Here is a 19,787-nt window from a genome sequence, read left to right as displayed (position 1 = left end):
ATGCAGGATACCGAGGCCTTCCTCTGGGAGATTAACCAGGACAGGCCAAAGCAATACGCTGTTCTAAGTAAGTGATGAGTAAGCTGATTTTTCAAGAGGGCTTTCCTTATGCTTAGTGATAGAGTAATACTTGTGTAGATTGCACTGTGAATTTAGGTTTGGGGAGTTAAAGTTTTCTCTTTAAAGTGTTGTAAACTAAATGATTTTCAATTTTCAAAAGAGGTTTCATGAGGAGGCTCACCAAAAATGACTTGTAATTCTTGAATCATAGAATAAGATATTACATTTTGTGCAATCATAGTCATCATACCACATATTACAGGTATTATTTTAGGCATTTAGCTGTTCCTCTTATCCAGAGTGACTTAGCTCCCCTTGTTATTTGTGGAGGGTGTTTGGAATAATGTTTGTTTTTTATTTTAATCTTTAAAAAAGAAAAACGGTTTTATGAATAATGTGAACTAGGCTTGTCTGTCCAACACATTTCTGGCAACATTAATACCTCTCTAACTACTTTGGCAAATTAACAATGCATGAAGTAGCCTAACTACTATGTTGTGTGTGTGTGTGTGTGTGTGTGTGTGTGTGTGTGTGTGTGTGTGTGTGTGTGGGGGGGGTGTATGTGTGTGTGCGCTTTTGTGTATATTCTCAGTGTACGATGCAATTGGGAAGATAGGCAGCGATGTTGATGGGGGTAATATCAACAGGCCCGGCTCACTGCAGGAGTGTCAGTCTGCCCGAGGTCCCACCTTCTCTGGACAGTACTGCCGGGTTTCCCTCAAGCAGGTGAAGAAACAGTTAAGATAAGATGAATGTTGATTTGAATGGGAAAGACTGTTATCTGACTATCCATTCAAATTCTGTGGTTGAGAGGTTCAGTTACTGCTTGTGATTTAAGTGACTTTGAATGTGGTATGACTGTTAATGCCAGATTTTCTGATTCCACCATCTCGTAAATGGTGACCCACCTGGCATTTTGGCGCACTACAGTGTCTGGAGTTTACTGAAAATGGTGCAATAAACAAAGCACATAAAGCCAGCGACAGTCCTGTGGGAGTAAAGTCTCTTTAGATAGATGCACTGATGAGAGAATAGATGCATGATGAGAGAAGTCAAAGGAGAATTGCAAGTGGGGTGTCGTTAGATTCATTTACTGGGGCACAAGCACCAGTAATATTTTGCTGTGCCCCAGTAAAAAAAAATAGGGACAATTTAAGTTATTCTTGAATAAACAAAACCAAACAGATTTTCAAATCATTTATGCATCAACAAAATATGCAATAATGCTAATTCTCACTTTATTTGGATAGTCCAATGTTGATGCTCAACTTTTGATGGACGAACTGCGGCTGGTGGACGTTTCCAGCGTTTCCAGCATCTTGTTGAATCCATGCCTCAAAGAATTTAGGCTGCTCTGAAGGCAATAACAGGGTCTACCTGGTAATAAGTGCATCTATTAAGTTGGTATTGAGCGTATCTACAATGTAACATATATACTGTTACTCTTCCCTCTCTGTCATGCCAACAGCTCAGATGGTAGATTCTTCAGACTTCACCAGCTGCCAGCTTCATGGCGATGAGCTATTCGTAAGGTCAGAAAAGTGATACATGTACCAAAAAAGTAAACAAAAAAGACAGCAGTAATGCATTTAAGCACGCTGTAAGTATATAAAAAATATAAAAAAATAGAATAGTTGTAGAAAGGAGAGCAGGAGCCACTGCAACTGATGTCCACTAGCTTGGCACCATATGTGATGAAAGAAAGTCTGTCCAGTGTGACATTGTTCTTAGGCAGCTATACCATCAGCTGACCCACAATTGCCTGAGCTGGGACATTTCCGGAGAAAGTACAACAATGATATAAGGAGCACATTTTATTCCTTATCTGCACTTTTAGTGTTCATATTTTAAGCTTTGTTTACATTTATGTTTGAAATAATTATATTTTTACCAGGACATGGTCCACTACTTTGTGGGCATTTGTGTTCCTGACTCCTGTGGGGAAGAGGACGTGCAAATGCTGCTGGCGCAGGGTCAGTGGATTTCAATAGCTTCTTTCATTGGATGTAACTGATCCATTGTAATATCATTAGAACAATATTTTTCCTTATACCTTTGACTTGTTTCATTGCTTCCCAGAGAGATTTCAGCTGGGTCAGACATCCCTCATTCCTCCTTTTCCTCCAAGCCTGGTCCCTCAGTCCAGTCAAGCAATTATCATGATCAGCTGTTTGTCCAACACCGCCACCCCAGACGCCTCAGCTATCATTTGCCTGTGAGTATAAGATTGAATTTCAATAGTCTCGCCTAATTTCTTTACCTCCTCCTGTCCTATGTCCATGTACATGTCACTGTAGACTGGAGTGGAAAAGTGGCTCTTTTCACGTGCAGCAAGTGCAGGACTTCACCTCAGGAAAAAAACATTGGCCAATCTTAACCTAGTAGAGTAGAGTAAACTTTATTGTCCCCGAGGGGAAATTTGTCTTGGGCACAGTGCTACGGTCCGTTGCTTCACATAAAAAACATCACAAAACATGAGAAGCGTTTGACACGATGCTAGACAGTTGCTTCACATAAAAACATCTTAAAGACATAAAAAAGACATTTGACTATACATTTGACATTGACAACACGACGGCTTAAAAAGAAACTGTAGGAATTAAAGTGCAAAAGTGCTAAGTGCTAAAGTGCTTGTGTATTTATTGCACATTGCTCTATTGCACTAAGATTTAGCATTAGAGTTCAGCAGCTTGATGGAGGCTGGAACAAACGATAGCTTCAAGCGGTTTGATTTGCACTTTGGCACACAGAGTCTTCTTCCTGATGGCAGAGGTTCGTATTCAGAGAAGAGGGGATGTTGAGAGTCCGCAATGATATTTTGTTGCTTGTTTCATGACTGCCTGCTCGTACAGGCTCTGTATGGGCTCATATTCTTTCTTCCCTATTACCTTCATAGCTGTTTTGTGCATGCTGGCAAGCCTGCTTTTCAGTTCGACTGTTAGGTTGCCAAACCATGCTGTAATTCCATATCTAATGATGCTCTCTAGAACATCAGCTGCTCGCTCCATACAGCCTCAATCACCTTAGAAAGTAAAGTCTCTGCTGCAGTCTACTGCACAGGTTATCAATGTGTATTTTCCAGCAAAGAAGGTTGTCTATGTGGACACCTAAGTATTTATACGAGGACACCTGAATGATTGTCTGGTTTTTGATGACCACTGGCTCATGGTCAGTCACTTGCCTCGGGCCAAAGACCATCTCCTGTGTTTTGGTGGCATTTAAAATTAGATGGTTGGTGTCACACCACTTGATGAAGATGTCTATCTCATCGTGGTACACAGAAGGGTCCATGTCCTTGTGGAGAAGGCTCAAAATCACAGTATCATCAGCAAATTTTATAATATAATTATTGGGGTGTACTTTCCTGCAGTCATTAGTGTACAATGTAAAGAGTATAGCTGATACAACACAACCTTGTGGGACCCCTGTATTGCTGTGTTTGATCTCTGACAGCGTCCCATTGACCTTCACTTGCTGTGTCCTATTACTTAAAGAAGAATAAAACCATCTAATCAGGGTAGTGTTAACACTCATGTCCTTCAGCTTCTCTAAAAGCAGGTAGGGTTGCACAGTATTAAACGCTGAACTGAAATCAATAAATCAAATTCGAGCGCAGGCTTTTGTGTTCTCAAGGTGCTTGGAAATAAAGTGCGAAATGCTGAGGATGGCGTCTTCAGTGCTGCGCTCATGCTTATAGGCAAATTGACATGTATCTAACATTGGCTCGACTCCCTTCTTGAGCAGGGACACTACAAATTTCTCAAAACATTTCATTACAATCGAGGTCAAAGCTACAGGACGAAAATCATTATTCACTGTGGCACAGGGCTTTTTAGGCACTGGTGTGATGATTGACTTCTTCCACAAAGCTGGGACAGTGTGAGTGTCTAAGGACCGTTGGAATATGGGACACCATGCTGATGTCAATTCCTCTGCACAGCTTTTGAGCAAAAAAGCTGGCAGTCCGTCTGGGCCTGTGGACTTATTAGTGCACACCCTACTGAAAAGACGCTGAACACTAGGTGGGTCCACTTCCAGCCAGCAGGTGGCATCAGTGTCTGGCAGAGACTGCAACATATTGTCACACTCATGAGAGAAGTTTTGTGAATCAAACCTCAAGTAAAAGTCATTCAGCTCGTTTGATTTCTGTTGTTCATCCAAGGTGATCATTTGTTTTTTTGCAGGGTTCATATTAGTAACTGATTTCATTGTGTCCCAAAGTGTGTGAAGTTTGAAAGCTCTGTTCCATCGTTTGCCTGTGTTGTTCCCTTGCATTTGTAAGGAGTTGTTTAAGTTCTTTTTGAACTACTGACAGTCCTGCCCTGTCTTTATTTCTAAAGGCTTGCTTTTTCCTATTTATGCAGTCTTTACTTTCTTTTGTAATATAGGGTTTATTGTTAGGATAGACAACGACATCCTTCTTGGCTACCACACTGTTGACGCAGAATTTCATGTAATCGGTTATGGTAACAGTAGCCTCATTAAGCTCTAGTGCATGGAATATGGACCAATCTGTACACATAAAACAACCTACCTTAGATACTTTTTTTCCCTCAGGTTTGTGTGTTGTGTAATGGTGGCGATTCCTCTTGCGGCTACCCTGTTTACGGCCATAACAGCATGGAAGCGCCACAGAGAGGTCAGTCCAAGAGCAGAGTCTTCTTCTTTGAACACCGGGCCGAACCTTTATGGGACATTGATGCCCAATGACCCCTTTAGTGGAGGGAATAACAGCTACGCTGTCCAACAGCAGGGTGAGATGGGCCAAAGCAACTCAGAAGAAGACAATAGTAAGTAACGTTTGTGCACTGTGTCCTCTTTGTGTGTGTGTGTGTGTGTGTGTGTGTCTGTGCATGCATGGGTGAATGCATTTCATCTCATTTTATGTAACCTTTATTTAATACTCAGAGAACACATTGAGGGACGGGTTCCTCTTTTTCAAGAGTGCTGAGTTTACAAACATGGACACAAAGACACATAATATTTACAATCATCAATCAAAACATTCCCCAATAATCAATTAAAACATTCACATTTCAAGCTATTCAGGTTCTTTATCAGATTTCTGAATTGTCTTGCTGTAATTCATTCCAGGTATATAGAGCACAAACTACAAGCAGTCTCTCCCATGTCAGTGCTAACCAGAGGCGTGACTAGGCTTGTAGAACAGTAACATAGAGAGGGCCAGCCCACTTTGTGTTATAAAATACAGTCATGAATATCACAGGTATCTCCGGTTATAAATGTAAATATATTTAGCGAATGATAGAAAACATCTAGCGGCTTAAGAGTGGAGGTCATTGCATGTCTAGATTACATCACGATAGACTTAAATGGAGAGAAAGGTAGCTTACACAATCCTCTTCAAAATATGGTGTTGATCTCAGATATCTCTGATCATTTTCCAATTTTTAATCCTTTGGAAATAAAACCGCATCGCAGAAAAAACATGGACCGTTTTGGCAGATTGATTAGTCAAACTTCATGGGACATGGTTTACAGGAAAGACGATGTGGAAAAAGTGTATCTTACTTTTTTATCAATATTCAAGTCTGTTTTCTCCAAATATTTTCCTTTAGTAAAAGCACATAATAAGAAGTGTGACGGAAAACCTTGGTTTACATTTGGTCTGCGAAAGAGTCTAGCAAAAAAACATAAATTATATAAGAAGTTTCTTTCTAGTCCATCTCCGTTGAATGAAGCCAGTTATAAGAAGTACAGCAATAAATGTACACATTTACTCAGAATAGCCAAAAATAACAATTTCTCTGTTAGATTTAAGGAATCTTCAAACAACATAAAACAAACATGGAAAGTCATTAATCATCTATTGAACAAAAAAAGAGCGGCCCCATCTTTTCCATCACAATTCCTAGTGGATGATACGATCTTGGCTGATCCTTCTAACATCTCGTCTGAGTTCAAGTTTTTCGTTAATGTTGGTCCGTCCATCTGTGAAAAGATTGGTCATACTGTTGGTTCCTCACTTCAGTTTCCCCACTCATAAATTTTGAGCTCCCAAGTGAAGGAGAGGTATTGGATATAATTGGTACCTTGAAAACGGCTACAGCAGGTCATGATGAAATTAATCCGGCTCTAATTAAATCAATTTCCTCCTTTATTGTGAGTCCATTGACCTATATTTTATCAAAGTCGATGGGAAGTGGTGTCATACCTAAAGATTTTAAAACAGCAAGGGTTATCCCATTGTTTAAGTCAGGTGACTGTCAGTCTTTCAATAATTATCGCCCAATCTCTGTGTTGACATGTTTTTCAAAAGTCCTTGAAAGATTGATATACAAGAGAATGCTCAACCATTTGAATGAACACAACATCTTGTATAATCACCAGTATGGTTTTCGCCAGAATCACTCTACTGACCTTGCCCTGTTACAACTAGTTGATAAAATTCATTCAGTTTGGAATAACCATGAATTGGAATTTTTCTAGATCTATCCAAAGCTTTTGATACTGTCAATCATGATATTCTACTTGACAAACTGCACTTTTACGGCTTTCGTGACAACACATATAGGTGGTTATCCAATTATGTTCTTGATCGTGTTCAATATGTCTCTATAAATTAATATTCATCTACTAAAGAACAAATATTATGTGGGGTCCCACAAGGTTCCATTCTGGGACCCCTGTTATTCCTTATATATATTAATGACCTAGCTGCTGCATCACCAAATGTATTGCCTCTTTTGTCTGCGGATGATACAAATTAGATTTTGTCGCACAAAGACATGAACTCACTTATTGGTGAGGCAAATGAAGGCCTGACTAAAATCTCCACTTGGTTTAAACTCAACAAATTATCACTAAACGTGAAGAAATCAAATTTCATTATATTTACAGGAAAATATAAGAAATATTCAGTGCCTGAATTGGACCAAAAAATGTGCCAGTACCCTAATTCAGCAGTTGCATGACATGAGCATCGCATGTGTCTTGGACATATTTATATTTATACGCATATCTTGGTAATATATCCCACTTCAAATGTATTTTTGTATGCATTTCATTACATACAAATATAATATTGCATATATGCTACAATAAAACCAACTGAAAATGAAACAAGACTGCAGTCAGTTTAGCTGCAAAACAACTAGTCCTAACCTACCTTGCCATTTAAAAAAAATCAACACAGAAAAATGTGCTGGGTTAGTGCTGTAATAATATCAGAGAAAGATTACATCAGAGAAAGATTACATACTTACAAGCATACAGAAGACTGATGCAAATGGACAGAGGCCAATATTGTCTTTATATAACTGACGGACAGAGCTGTCTGTGCTTTTTGGAGGTAGTGGCAACAAAGCAATATTGACCTTTTGTTGTTGACAGTCATGATATAAGAAAACTAGCATTATGTAACTTTTTACGTGCATCACTCTGCTCACAATATAAATGGATTTATTTTTTCTACACAATATCATTCCATTGTCGTTTTGCCCACAAAGTCCTGCATCAGAATGTAAGCCATTATATTCTTTACAATCTGCCTTTGCGGGGCAAAAAATCAGTAGAATGGTTTTAATATTGCAGAACACGTAATTACAAGAGGCTATTTAATTTATTGACTCACCGTGTGTGAGCGGAGCGCTGCCTTCAGTCTGTAGGATGCTGTCTGCTTAAATGAAGCCCTATCAAGTCTATGGCACACTTTTTTCATACAGAGATACTCTCTTCATTCACCTAAGGCGTACCAGGAGGTGGTGGTACGGAATAAGAAGTAAGGGTACTCGTGGACAAAAATCAGAAGTGCCGGTACGCAAAAAGAAGTAAGGGTACTCATGTGGACATAAATCAGAAGTGCCGGTACTCAGTACCGGTGAGTACCGGCCCATTTCAGGCACTGGAAATATTGTAGATCTACTGCTAAATTAATTATCGATGAACATGAAATCTTGCAGGTACAGTCAACAAACTTCCTTGGTGCCTTAAATTGATGAAAAGTGGCAAGATCGCTTGGTATCATCCGCAAAATCTCTCCAATGGTTCAGCAGTCTACTAACTCTGTATTACAGTTTAATGTATCCATATCTGTTATATGGCAATACTGTATGGGCCGCTGCATACCCCACCTCTCTTTATAGAATTTTAATTTTACAGAAAAAATGTGTTAGATTAATTACTCACTCTAACCGCTATGAGCCTCCAGCCCCACTTTTTGCTAGATTGAATATATTGTCCATTTTCAATATCAACATTTACGTAATTTGTTCCTTCATCTACAAATATCTACATCACCCGGCACTCCTTCCTAAACCTTCCAAGATCTATTCTGTCTTAATTCCCAAGTACACACATACAGCACTAGACACGGCAATAATATTCATCTCCCTTTGTTTTGTTCGTCCCATTGCCAGTTTTCAATTCGGTACAGAGGAGCACAAATTTGGAATAAGTATACGTCCAATTTAAAATCAGCAACACCTCTCCAAAATTTCAAATATAAAATAAGGTCCACTCTAATCCAGCAGTCACATTTATTGTTTTTTTGTTTTTTTTCCAGGGACAATGCACATCAATCAACAATCAAACTGTAAATGAGCCAGAGTTAGCCAGAAAGGCTAGTTTTCATCTGCTGTCCCTGACCAGATGTTTAAAAGGCAGCCTAAAATTTATAAGATAGAATTAAAATGCATGTGTTACAGAGATAAAGAACTAAGTAAGTGACACAAGAGAGACAATAAAACAAGAAAGGACAGATTAGCAGACAATGGCATGTAGACAAAACAAATGCACATATAAGCATAGCGTACACAAGACACTAGCAGAGCGGACACAATAACAGACTATAGCATGCGTCGGACAGAACAAACACACCTACAGTAAAAGCACATATATGACACTAGAGCACATAGCATACACATCAGCACGGACAATAGTATGCACTGAACAAGACAAGTACACATACTAGAGGCAAGACAAGCAAGCAGGACAAGACAGTTGGCAAGATGCCGGCAGAAGCATCGGTTGTAGTATTAATGTATACATGGCTGGCTATTACTAAGCCATAATTTCAGCTGCTTTTAAATTTTGTAATTTCCTTGTTTTGTTACTAATGTTGTACATACTGCTTATTTAGGTGGGATATACAATTTCTTAATCTCACCTGCACAATTGGCTCTGATTTGCTGTATTGTTCTCTTCTTTTGTTCTAGTGTGCAAATAAATAAATAAATAACATTAGAAGCTTAAACTACACAGCCCTACAAAGCCAAAGTGCAGTAACTACGCAAACAGTGAAACTGAGAAAAATGACTTTAAAGTTTATCCAAAGTCCAGGAAAATAGGTTATATGTAGATAATGATGATGATGTGCTCAAGTATTGTATTATTATAAAGTAATTTTTTGTATATATAAAAACTGACCAAAAATTTGACCTATGACCCCTATGCAGTTACTGTACTTTGCCTTTGTACCACCTGATGCAACTGTATGGATTATGCAAAGGCAAAGTGCAGTAACTACCAATATCTATGTATTTGCATTATTTTTTGTTTTGTTTTATCTGTTTCATGGGAATTGTTTGAAACCTATTTCAGCCGTATTCAATGGTTTACCTTATTAATTTATATATAATATAATATTTTTAAGTGTACAGCTGAAATAATCCAGGTATTGTTTCGCCAATATGAAACAGCTAGTTCATTAAGAAGATATAGGAGGGATGTGGGGGAAGAGTGGGGCAGATGCTGGGTAATATAAAATATTAATAATATAATATATTTCCATTTTATTCAGAATATAAAAGAAAATATAACATAATGGTCACATACATTCAGAAATGCCATCTATCTGTAAAATTAATCAATGAAGCAATCAGGTTTTCAATCAGAATATAAATAGAATTATTGAATAAAAATAAATTGACTACATTTACTGCGTAGGCTGGGCTAAAAGAAGAGAATATCAGTGTCAAGTTGCAGGTTGGATTCATCAGTCATCTCACATCATTTAGACTGACGGTGAGCCAGTGATATTTTGATAGGTTACATGGCATTTCCAGTCAGTCAGTCAGCATCATGTGTGTAGTTTCTGCTCCTCTCAGCATTATAATAATCATCACTTAAACGTTGACACAGGTTTCAAGCCATGCCAGCTGACAGCTGCCTCTTCCCCCGCTTCAAAAACCATTTAGAAGACAGATCGCGGACTTCTGCAAATGACTGAAACTAGCGCTAACTAGCCAGCTAGGATAGCTAGCAGGGAAGTTTGAGCTGGGTTAGCTAGCCACGTTGTGTGGTAATGCCCCAATCAAGAGGAATGAATCTTTCTTACCATTATCTGGGTATTTGTTTTTTAATGCAAGTTCCACCATGAGTTTTCCTCTGGATAGCGCCATTACTGCATAGCTTGAAGTCATAGTAACTGCAGCTGGAGCGCGGTGAAACCAAGCCAGAGTGCAGTAACTTCACATACTGTGGTCTGCCTTTGTTTTCTCATGGATTTTGTAGTTACTGCAAATTTGACAGTCCTTTTTCTCTAAAATGGTGATTAGTTCAGCCCAGACACTTTGTCACAAGATAAATAAGATGGTACAGAGCCCAAATATGATCCTAACTCAATTTTGACCAAATGTGTAGTTACTGTGGTTTGCCTTTGTATGGCAGTACTGGCTCGGTTCGTTTTATGACCAAAGTTTTCCGGCTGGGCGGTGTTTGGACCTTCGGGCCAATCACAGTGCTTAAAAATGGAAAACTCCACTCAACCAGGATGCCGGGCCATGCATTAAACAAATGCACACTCAAATGACAAGCACAGACAGTTTAATCTGAGCCGTGGAGCTGACAGGTTGTGTTGTGAAGATGTCGAGAAAGAAGAAACTAGACATTCTTTCCTATTTTCAAACCAGTGTGAGTGAAAACAATGTGTTCAAGTGAATTTAACTTGTTTCTATGAAGTAGCACCATTATGAGGGAAGCCAGGCTACTGTATTTCTGCCTCTCCACAATGTTGACTTTCCAAAACAGCCCAACGGACAGAAAGTGACGGATCAGTGTGGCTGCAGCTAGTGGAATTCAACACACGTGCTGTGGGCCTGTACAGGATCTGTACTTGTTGTCTGACTGTCTTTCTAAGTTTACTTCATACTTAGATTCTGAACTTGCACTCAGTGAATATTGTCTCATTGTCTCAACTGTAGAGAGCACCAGACCCACACCACTGTGTTTTCTTCGAAGCTGTGGTTACCAGTGCCTCCAGGCATTCTCTCTACAGACCACCAGCCAGGGTGTCCTTAGCACCTCCTCAAGCATCGCAGGAGCCAGCTACTCATCCCTGAATGGCATCCGCGCCCTCAGCCTGCTCTGGATCATCAGTGGTCACAGCACAATTTTGCCTGCATTTTCCAACCTGGGTGTGACAGAACTATGCTTGCCTTAAAACACTCAGTAACACAATCACCTTACTCATTTAGTCAGTCATGAATTAATTCTACAATATTTCTATTGTAGATAATTACAATACATGGAAGAAGACAGTTGAAGCCAATCCTCTGCATCTGTTTACCGATAGTGGACCTGTTTATGTGTCTGTAGACACCTTCCTACTCCTGGGGTGAGACTGAAAAGACACCAAGTTTTAAACTTTGTTTGGTTAATTAACGGTTTGGTTTGGTTAATTAATTTTGGTTAATTAAGTAATGTGAATGTAAAAACTGAGTTTTTATGGTGAGTTTTAAGTTGTCAATATTTCCAATTGTTAAGCAGTTTCTTGAACAAGTTGTGTGTTATAGGGGTCTGCTTAGTGCCAGGTCTCTGCTGAGCTCCATCCGCAGGGCTGAGGACAAAATGAGTCTCAGTTTGGTGGCCAGCTTCCTCTTCAAAAGGTTGAAAAGGTACATTGATATATCAGTTCATCAAGTCAAGCTATGAATCAATGCATAATTTAATCTCTATCTATCTATCTATCTATCTATCTATCTATCTATCTATCTATGAACTATCACAGTCAGGCTACTCCACACAATAGCACTAAGACTTCTCTAATTTCTACAATTCCTGGAAACCATCAAACCATCAAACCACAGTCTTCACCCAAAACTGAAAACAAATACTTAAAATAAATGTTAGCTTTGCTGTCAAGAAGAACTTGAACAACTGCTTTCCTCATGCAAAGCCATTACTAATTTGCAGAACAAATAACACCTACAAGAAACTGCTCCTCTGGCCTCTTTGTGGTCAGTAAAGAAACTCTGTCCTCTGGGTTTGGTGTGGTTTCAACTCAAATACCTATAAAGTACATTTCTGGACTTCATACATAAAATAAAATATTATTTCATTGGTCAGTGATGATGACCCAATATAACGTGTGTTCCATGTACATTAAAAATGCTCTCTTTATCTTTCTGTCTATGTCTGTATCTTTCTTTCCATTCAGGGTCCAGCCACTGCATCTGTTCATTGTGTGTCTAGTCATGAGCGTGTTCTCTGTGGCTCGGCAGGGAGCCTACGGGTTCACATTTGAGGACGAGGTGGAGGACTGTAAGACGTTCTGGTGGGCCAACGTGCTATTGATTAACAATCTCTATGTTCCCCACAAAATGGTGAGTTGAGGAAGTAATTCTGCTCTACACAGCTCCTGTTCTCTTGGTATATAAAAGTCTTTTTGTCATCCTTCTTCTCCTTTGTTCTCATTGTTTCATATCTTTCCTTTCCTCTGATGTCCTCTTTATGTCTGTCCTCTTCTCTAGGTAAAATATCAACAACAAATAAACTGAACTGACCTATTTCTTCATAATTATGTGCCTATTTCTCCCCAGTGTGTTGCTTGGTCATGGTACCTGCCTCTAGACTTCCAGTGTTATCTCACTACTCCTCTGCTGGTCTATCTTTTCAGACGGTATGCCAACCGTTCTTTTATATAAGTTCTACCTTTATTCTTTAATTACATCAAACTTTTTCCTTGGCCAAATGTCATTGTAGAATAATGGCCACCAGTACAGTCATTACACACCATATCTGCTCTAACACTTGTTATGTAATGTCTTATCCTTGCATGTTTTTCTTTCTCTCAGGAACAGAGTGTTGTTGGCAGCAGTGGCAGCAAGCCTAATGCTAATAACCAGCGTGGCCTCTGCTGTTGTAACTGCCCTCCTACAGATTCCTGTCCATCAGCCAACTTTACTGTAAGACTCAGTGATTGTGATCTTGTACCAATGGCCAAAGATGGACCATGACCTCCTCAGATCCCTAATACCCCCCTACACACACACACACACACACACACACACACACACACACGCGGGTGTGTGTAGGTGGGTATGGTGGTTGCATATATTATTATAGTAGTAGCATTACTAGGCTAAGATTATTACTATTACTATTATTATTAGAGGTAATAGTAGCAGTGCTGTTAGGGTAATGCAATGAATGTATCATGGGGATGGTGACAACACAAAGTAATAAGATTACAAAAACAATAGCATTCACCCACTCTAAACACATTGCGTAATGATGCATTTTCAATGCAACATATTGGGAAAACTGGATTGTGGGCCTCGCTTGTTCTTCTTTCTTTAAAGTTTGGTGATTTTGGACCTATATATAATTTGTCTCTTACATACTTGGACCCACAGAAAACATTGGCTCCCGAGTTAGCTGTCAGTTGAAACGTCAAGCTCCCATTGCTAGCTTCTTGCTGCCAACAAGAAGTTCAAATGGGGTATGTCAAAATATCTCCAAAAAAGGCATTTGTAGGCTCCACAGGGGAGTTGAGAGTAAACAGAAAAGTTGCAAAGTAAATAAATGAAAAGCTCTGAGTTCATGACACAGTTCTGCCATTATGCACACTTTCACTAATCAGGAAATCACAGAACTATTTTTCTCAGCACCAGCACAGACTGATGTGGGGTGAAAGTGCATCACTGTCTAGTTTTGCGGAAGGTCAGATCAAATTGTAAACAATTGCACATGGAGCCAGGTAGAGTTTGGGAGTAGACTATCCACTGAGTGGAATTGGTACATTGCTGCTGCTGTCTGGGTTGTGAAAATACCACAGACTGGCTTTTTTGGAGATATTTTGCCATACCCTGTTTGAACTGCTTGTTAGCAACAAGAGGCTAGCAACAGGAGCTCGCCATTTCAACCTAAAGCTGAGTCGGGAGCCAATATTGTCTGCGGGTCCAAGTATTACAGGTATGTAAGAGACAAATTATATATAGGCCCAAAATTGTCAAACTTGTCCATTCACATGCGTTTAGTTGCTCCACTTGAAGTATGTCGATCCATAGCTAAGCTAGGCAAGCAAGCTAAGGCTAATACCAGTAATTTGATTTTAGTGCTCACCAGTGTTGGGGGTAACGGGGTTACAGTAATCAGATTACTTTTTTGTGGTAACTTAACACGTTAGTTTTTGCGATTTATGTAATCAGTTATTAGTTACTTTCTCAAAGTTACATTTCGCTACTTTTATTTTTCTTTCAAATGGTTAAATGTTTAGTTAGTGCAAATAAAAAAAAAACTAAGGTATTGTACGCTACATGATGTTATTAAAAGCAGACTGCAGAGGCTTGTAGGTTACGACTCACTTTCAGAATGAACACAATAATAAACTGCAAAACTTAGAAATAACAGAAGAGAAGGATAAGAACATTATTGTTAACTAAGTTTAGCTTTCACTATCACACCTGAAGATTTGAATTGAAAGCGCTTGTGAGCACAGTGCTTTGATATTCACCGGTTGATGCGCCTTTTAACGTCAATAGCTCCGTGTCGATAGCATATTTTTTCTCAAATTAGGCTTTTTTATAGAGAGGAACACGGAGCCAGTGTTTCACAGTGTTGATAAAGTCAAAATCACCTGCGGTTGTGATGCAGTGACGGCAGAAAGGCATCCAGTTGGTCCAAACCCCCACTGAGTATTTACTGTGGAACCAGGTGACTGATGTTTTCTTTAGACAACAGTAGTTACTTAAGGCTTTGTCCCAAACGTGATGATTAGTGATGATTTCTGTACATTAAGAGTGATGACATTAGCAGAAGACGTATCTTAAAAGCATGATTTTACGTGGGTAACGTGAAAGTACTCTACGTGTTACTTTTAATGAAGACTAACTTAGTAATGTAACTAGTTACTATTTAGGGCAAGTAACGAAGTAAAGAAAGTAGTTAGTTTCAAAAGTAACTTTCCCCAACACTGGTGCTCACTTGCACTTACTTGCTACCTGCCATTGAAAACATTATCGTCTACACCTAGTTCTTTGATTGGCAACTTCAAAACCATGCTTTCCCCTCACCACAGAACAATACATATTCTTTATTCAATTCCAAATAATTATTGTGTACTAATGAACAAAAGAAGAAAAGGAGCACTGCTTGGGTGTCTCTAGTACCTTCCACTAGCGCATGTAGGTCACCAGCTATTTTATTGTTTTAGCCCTTAACTTAATAACCAAATCCACTTGAGTACCTTGGACCTTGTTCTTTTTTAATTAATTATTGTGTTCTGTTGCATCTATTCAAAGTTTTCTTTTTCTTTTTGCTGTTTTCTCACGCCTCTCTTCGTTGTGGGCCCCTGGGCACGTGCCCATTGGGCCCGTGTATTAATCCACATTTGCTTATTTATTTATTTGTCTGTTTGGTTATTTATTTATTTGTTTTGCAGAAGCTACACGAATTATTTCATATATTACTATGATAAACCCTACTCAAGATATGGGCCTTACTTGATAGGGATCCTGATGGGAATATACATGACAACAAAGAAAGATCAGTTCATAAAACATCAGGTGAGAACTTCTGATTTCTATCACAGACATTTCTTCCAGTATTAGCTTAGCATAGCTTATTCTTTTATTAGAACCTTTAGCACATTATATGCACAGCAGGGCCCACAAGTATATCCATAGTACCTGAGCGTTTTGGTCGCTTGTGATGTTTGCTCAAGACCAAACCTACTCAATATCGGCACAACCACTAAACTGCCATCCCTCTCATCTGCTTCTGCTGCTTGACTGTTGCTACAGTGGCAAGCAGCGCTGGGTTGGTTCTTCTGTATGTTAGGCTTGGCTTTGGTGGTTGGATTGGCCTACGTCCTACAGGAGGTCCCACCCCATCCATCTGTCCCCCATGCCCTCTATCAGGGACTGCACAGATCCCTCTGGGCCCTGGCTGTAGCCTGGATCATACTGGCCTGTGAGGAGGGCTATGGAGGTGAGTCTGGAGAAGGGACGTTCCTGAATCTGAATACCAAATTTGGCAAAGCATGAACAATGTGTTTAAACAAATGTATTCTTTCCAATTTGTTTCAGTATTATTCAGATGTTTTAATAGTATGCCTATACTTGTAGAGAAAACATTCAACTGAAAATGACTGAACTCAGACGAGAAAGGGTTGGGGTTATCCCATACGTTATCCCCAATACTGGTCGCTCTGCTGAATGTTCTTATTATTTTGATTACTAATTTAGCATTGGTGAGGCCAGTTTTTCACTTTTGCTTTCCCAGAGGGGTCTGCTTCTCTGCTCTGCTGATAGACTTTGTAAGGGGCAGTTGGTTTGACTGGGAGTGGATGAAGACTGCCTGTCCTCTTAGTCTGTTCAATACAGCAGGGATGTTTTGTTTCCCCATTGCTCCAGACTACTGGTCTTCACAAGATGAAACTGAGTGAAGTTTGAATAGGGGCATAGTAGCCAAAGATAAAGGCTTTTCCTCACACCGAAGCTTTTGATTTTTCTTCATTTCTATTTATATATGAATTTGCAAACAAGCAGAGATACAAAAAAATTTAATTGAGTTTTTAAAAATAAGTTGATCGAAAAAACATACTATAAACACTAACTGTATGCTATTTCCTTTGCGCTTTTCATCTCTAAAAATATTTTTTAACTGAACTGTTTAGTGTCCCCCAGCTTGGGGGAGGGAGTGCATGCAGTTCATACTTGCATGCAAGTCAAGACACAATTTTGTTTTCCTGTTTACAGTTGTTTATGGCTATGGTTGTTTGTGTTTATAAAACCCAGTGTTTATGGTTACATAACATCTAGGTTGTTGTTTGTAAATGCAGCTTTACAAAGTTGATTGTTTTTATACTTCATTATGATTGTTAGGTCATTGTAAAGCCATTCGTTTATGCTTTAATATCGCAAGAATAGCAATGACAATGACTACAAGGGAAATAAAATAAAATGAAGAATTTGGGATTTTTAACTTTTCAGTCTAAACCACACCCATGTTCAGTTTAAGCCCTTCCCACTTCTGGTAAAATACAATTAGTAGGTTCTCCGCACACTACAGTCTACAGACATGTGAATCACAGACTTTCATGTATGCAAGCAAAAATCCAAAACACATATGCTTCATTTTGTTCTACGTGTGTGTGTGTGTGTGTCTCTCTCTCCCTCTCTCTCTCTCTCTCTCTCTCTCTCTCTCTCTCTCTCTCTCTCTCTCTCTCTCTCTCTCCAGGCTTTATCAAGCGCTTGTTGTCTCTAGGTCTCTGGGTTCCGATTTCCAACATTAGTTTTGCCTGCTATCTGGTACACCCTATGTTAATAACTTACTACAATGGCAAACAGGAGACTCCAATGCACTACACTGACATCAACTTTGTGAGCATTTCATATATAATTTAATTCATTTAGATTTTACCATGATTATCTGTTTTCCATATGCCTTCTCAACATGATATATGCCTCCTCTCTTCATCTCTAGATGTACCTGTTCAGCGGCCACTTGGCGGTCACGCTGGTGGCGGGCTATGTTTTGACTGTGCTGGTGGAGAAACCCTTTGTCTTCCTAAAAGGAAGCAGTGGATAGAGACAAGTCAGCACACATTCAAGAACCTGACCAGTTATTAATACCCTTATCCCAATCAGTGTTGGGGGTAACGCGCTACAGAGTAATGCACTACTCCATTACCTTTTCCTGTAACAGAGTGAGGTACTGTAAGGCCACGGCCACACTGATCCGTTGTGTCTGTCTGTCTCCGTTCGTTTCAATTCATTTTCAATGAGAGCTGCCCGGGCAGCGCTGATGACTCGTCCGTCTCCATCAGTTTTCCATCCGTTTTGACGGACAGAAAGTTCCACCCAATGGAACTTTTTCTGGACGGACAGAGTTGTCTCCATCCATTTAGCAAATCAGAGGCATTCCTACTTGTTTTTTGTTTGTTTTTTTAAATAGTGGCAACACGTTGACGTTCCAAAACAGCTCAACGGACAGAAATCTATCCGTCAGTAATTCTGTCCGTTTTCTGATGGATCAGTGTGGCCGCGGCCTAAGGCATTACTGTTCCAATTCCAGTAATCACATTACAGTTACTGATTTCACAGATTATTATTAGGTTATTACTTGCACTACATTCTGTTTAACCTCTGTATTGGCGTAACATCTATCGAAAGGTTCCCGTTCCTGTATCCTGCCCTCAAGTCATGTCAGAAATAATAATTATGAGTAGAGCACACATGAACGAGCCAACAAAGTGGTAAATATGACTCTGAATTTAATGCTGTACCTATCTTTATTAAAAACCTTAAAAGAAAGATTTGTGTCCGTCAGTATTTAGGCTACTTATGGTGGCAATGTGGGCTAGCACAAGCCTAGCACAATCATTTTAGGGTGTAACACAAAAGTAATGTAATGAGAGTAGTGTAACTAGTTATTTTTCTCAGGGAGTAATACTGTAAGTAAAGCCCTTTATTTTGCTAATGAGAATCTTGTGCTTTGTTTTGCTTCCTTGTGTTTGTGTTACATCATTCTGTTCTATGATTGATTGTTGATTAGGCTCTTCCTCTGTACAGTCTTTTGAGACATGCTTGTGATGAAGGGCTATATAAATAAATGAACTTGAACATTACTTTTAAGAAACATATCGAGTAATGTGTATTTTTATTTTTTTTTACATTTATTAAAGTTTTCCAGTAACGACCCCAACACTGATTCCAATATACTTGTCCCTCTCTCCCTTGCACACATAGTAGTAAATGAATGCTCACATCTGGGACATTTGAAATATCTGACTGTATCTCATTCAGACTGGGTCACAACATATGGAAACTAGGAGAAGTACATATCTTGGAGAAAATGTGTTGTGCTAGCTAAAAGCAGCTAGATGTATTGCTGTTTCTTAGCAAAATAATCACTTGATTCACTTGAATCACTTAACAAAATACAACAATCTAACTTTGAAACTTTGAACTTTAAAATAGTGTGATTTTGTCAGTGGAATAAACCTCTATTCCATTGACAAAATCATACTATTTTTAACCTCTTCTTCCCTACCACCCCCGCCACTGGGTCCATCATTACAAACGCAGGTTGCACTGCCAAGCTTTGTTCAAACCCACAGAACTTTATTTTAAAGTCAAGATAACAGGTTTTCCAAAGACACCAAATGTATTATGCTGAATTACAGGGAAATGTGTATAAAATGATAGTGCTATTTTTAGATTTCTGTTCTGCTTTTAACTCAATGAAAACACATATTCTTTTAAAAAGACTTATTGACCTTGGGGTTCATAGTGGCCTCATTCTTTGGATAAGAGACTTCCTTTCTAACCGACCACAAAGAGTCTGTGTAATGTCTGATCAACTTACCATACAGGGGCCCCGCAAGGGAGTGTTCTTTCACCTGTATTGTTTTCCCTGTGAAAATGAAATGATGATTCAAGAACAATGTTACAGTCTGTATAAGTATGCTGATGACATGGCCTTAGTCGGCCTCCTACTGAAGGGGGACCCCTTAAATGAAGAGAGCTATCTGACTCACACAC

General features: G+C 39.2%; 1 protein-coding gene across 1 annotated transcript; it reads left to right on the top strand.

The window, feature by feature from the left end:
* Positions 1 to 17,832, top strand: LOC144539863 (O-acyltransferase like protein-like). Its single transcript, XM_078286112.1, has 14 exons — positions 1 to 67; positions 653 to 786; positions 1,955 to 2,033; positions 2,140 to 2,275; positions 11,260 to 11,435; positions 11,533 to 11,635; positions 11,814 to 11,915; positions 12,458 to 12,623; positions 12,840 to 12,919; positions 13,095 to 13,205; positions 15,683 to 15,806; positions 16,044 to 16,230; positions 17,482 to 17,624; positions 17,728 to 17,832. Exons 1-14 carry the CDS (start codon positions 1 to 3, stop codon positions 17,830 to 17,832), a joined length of 1,713 nt encoding a protein of 570 aa, XP_078142238.1.
* The last annotated feature ends 1,955 nt before the right edge of the window (positions 17,833 to 19,787 follow it).

The sequence above is a fragment of the Centroberyx gerrardi genome, chromosome 2 (assembly GCF_048128805.1).
Source record: "Centroberyx gerrardi isolate f3 chromosome 2, fCenGer3.hap1.cur.20231027, whole genome shotgun sequence".
In the NCBI taxonomy this organism is placed as follows: Eukaryota; Metazoa; Chordata; class Actinopteri; order Beryciformes; family Berycidae; genus Centroberyx; species Centroberyx gerrardi.
The sequence above is the reverse complement of the archived record's forward strand: the minus strand, read 5'-3'. Positions and strand labels throughout refer to the sequence as shown.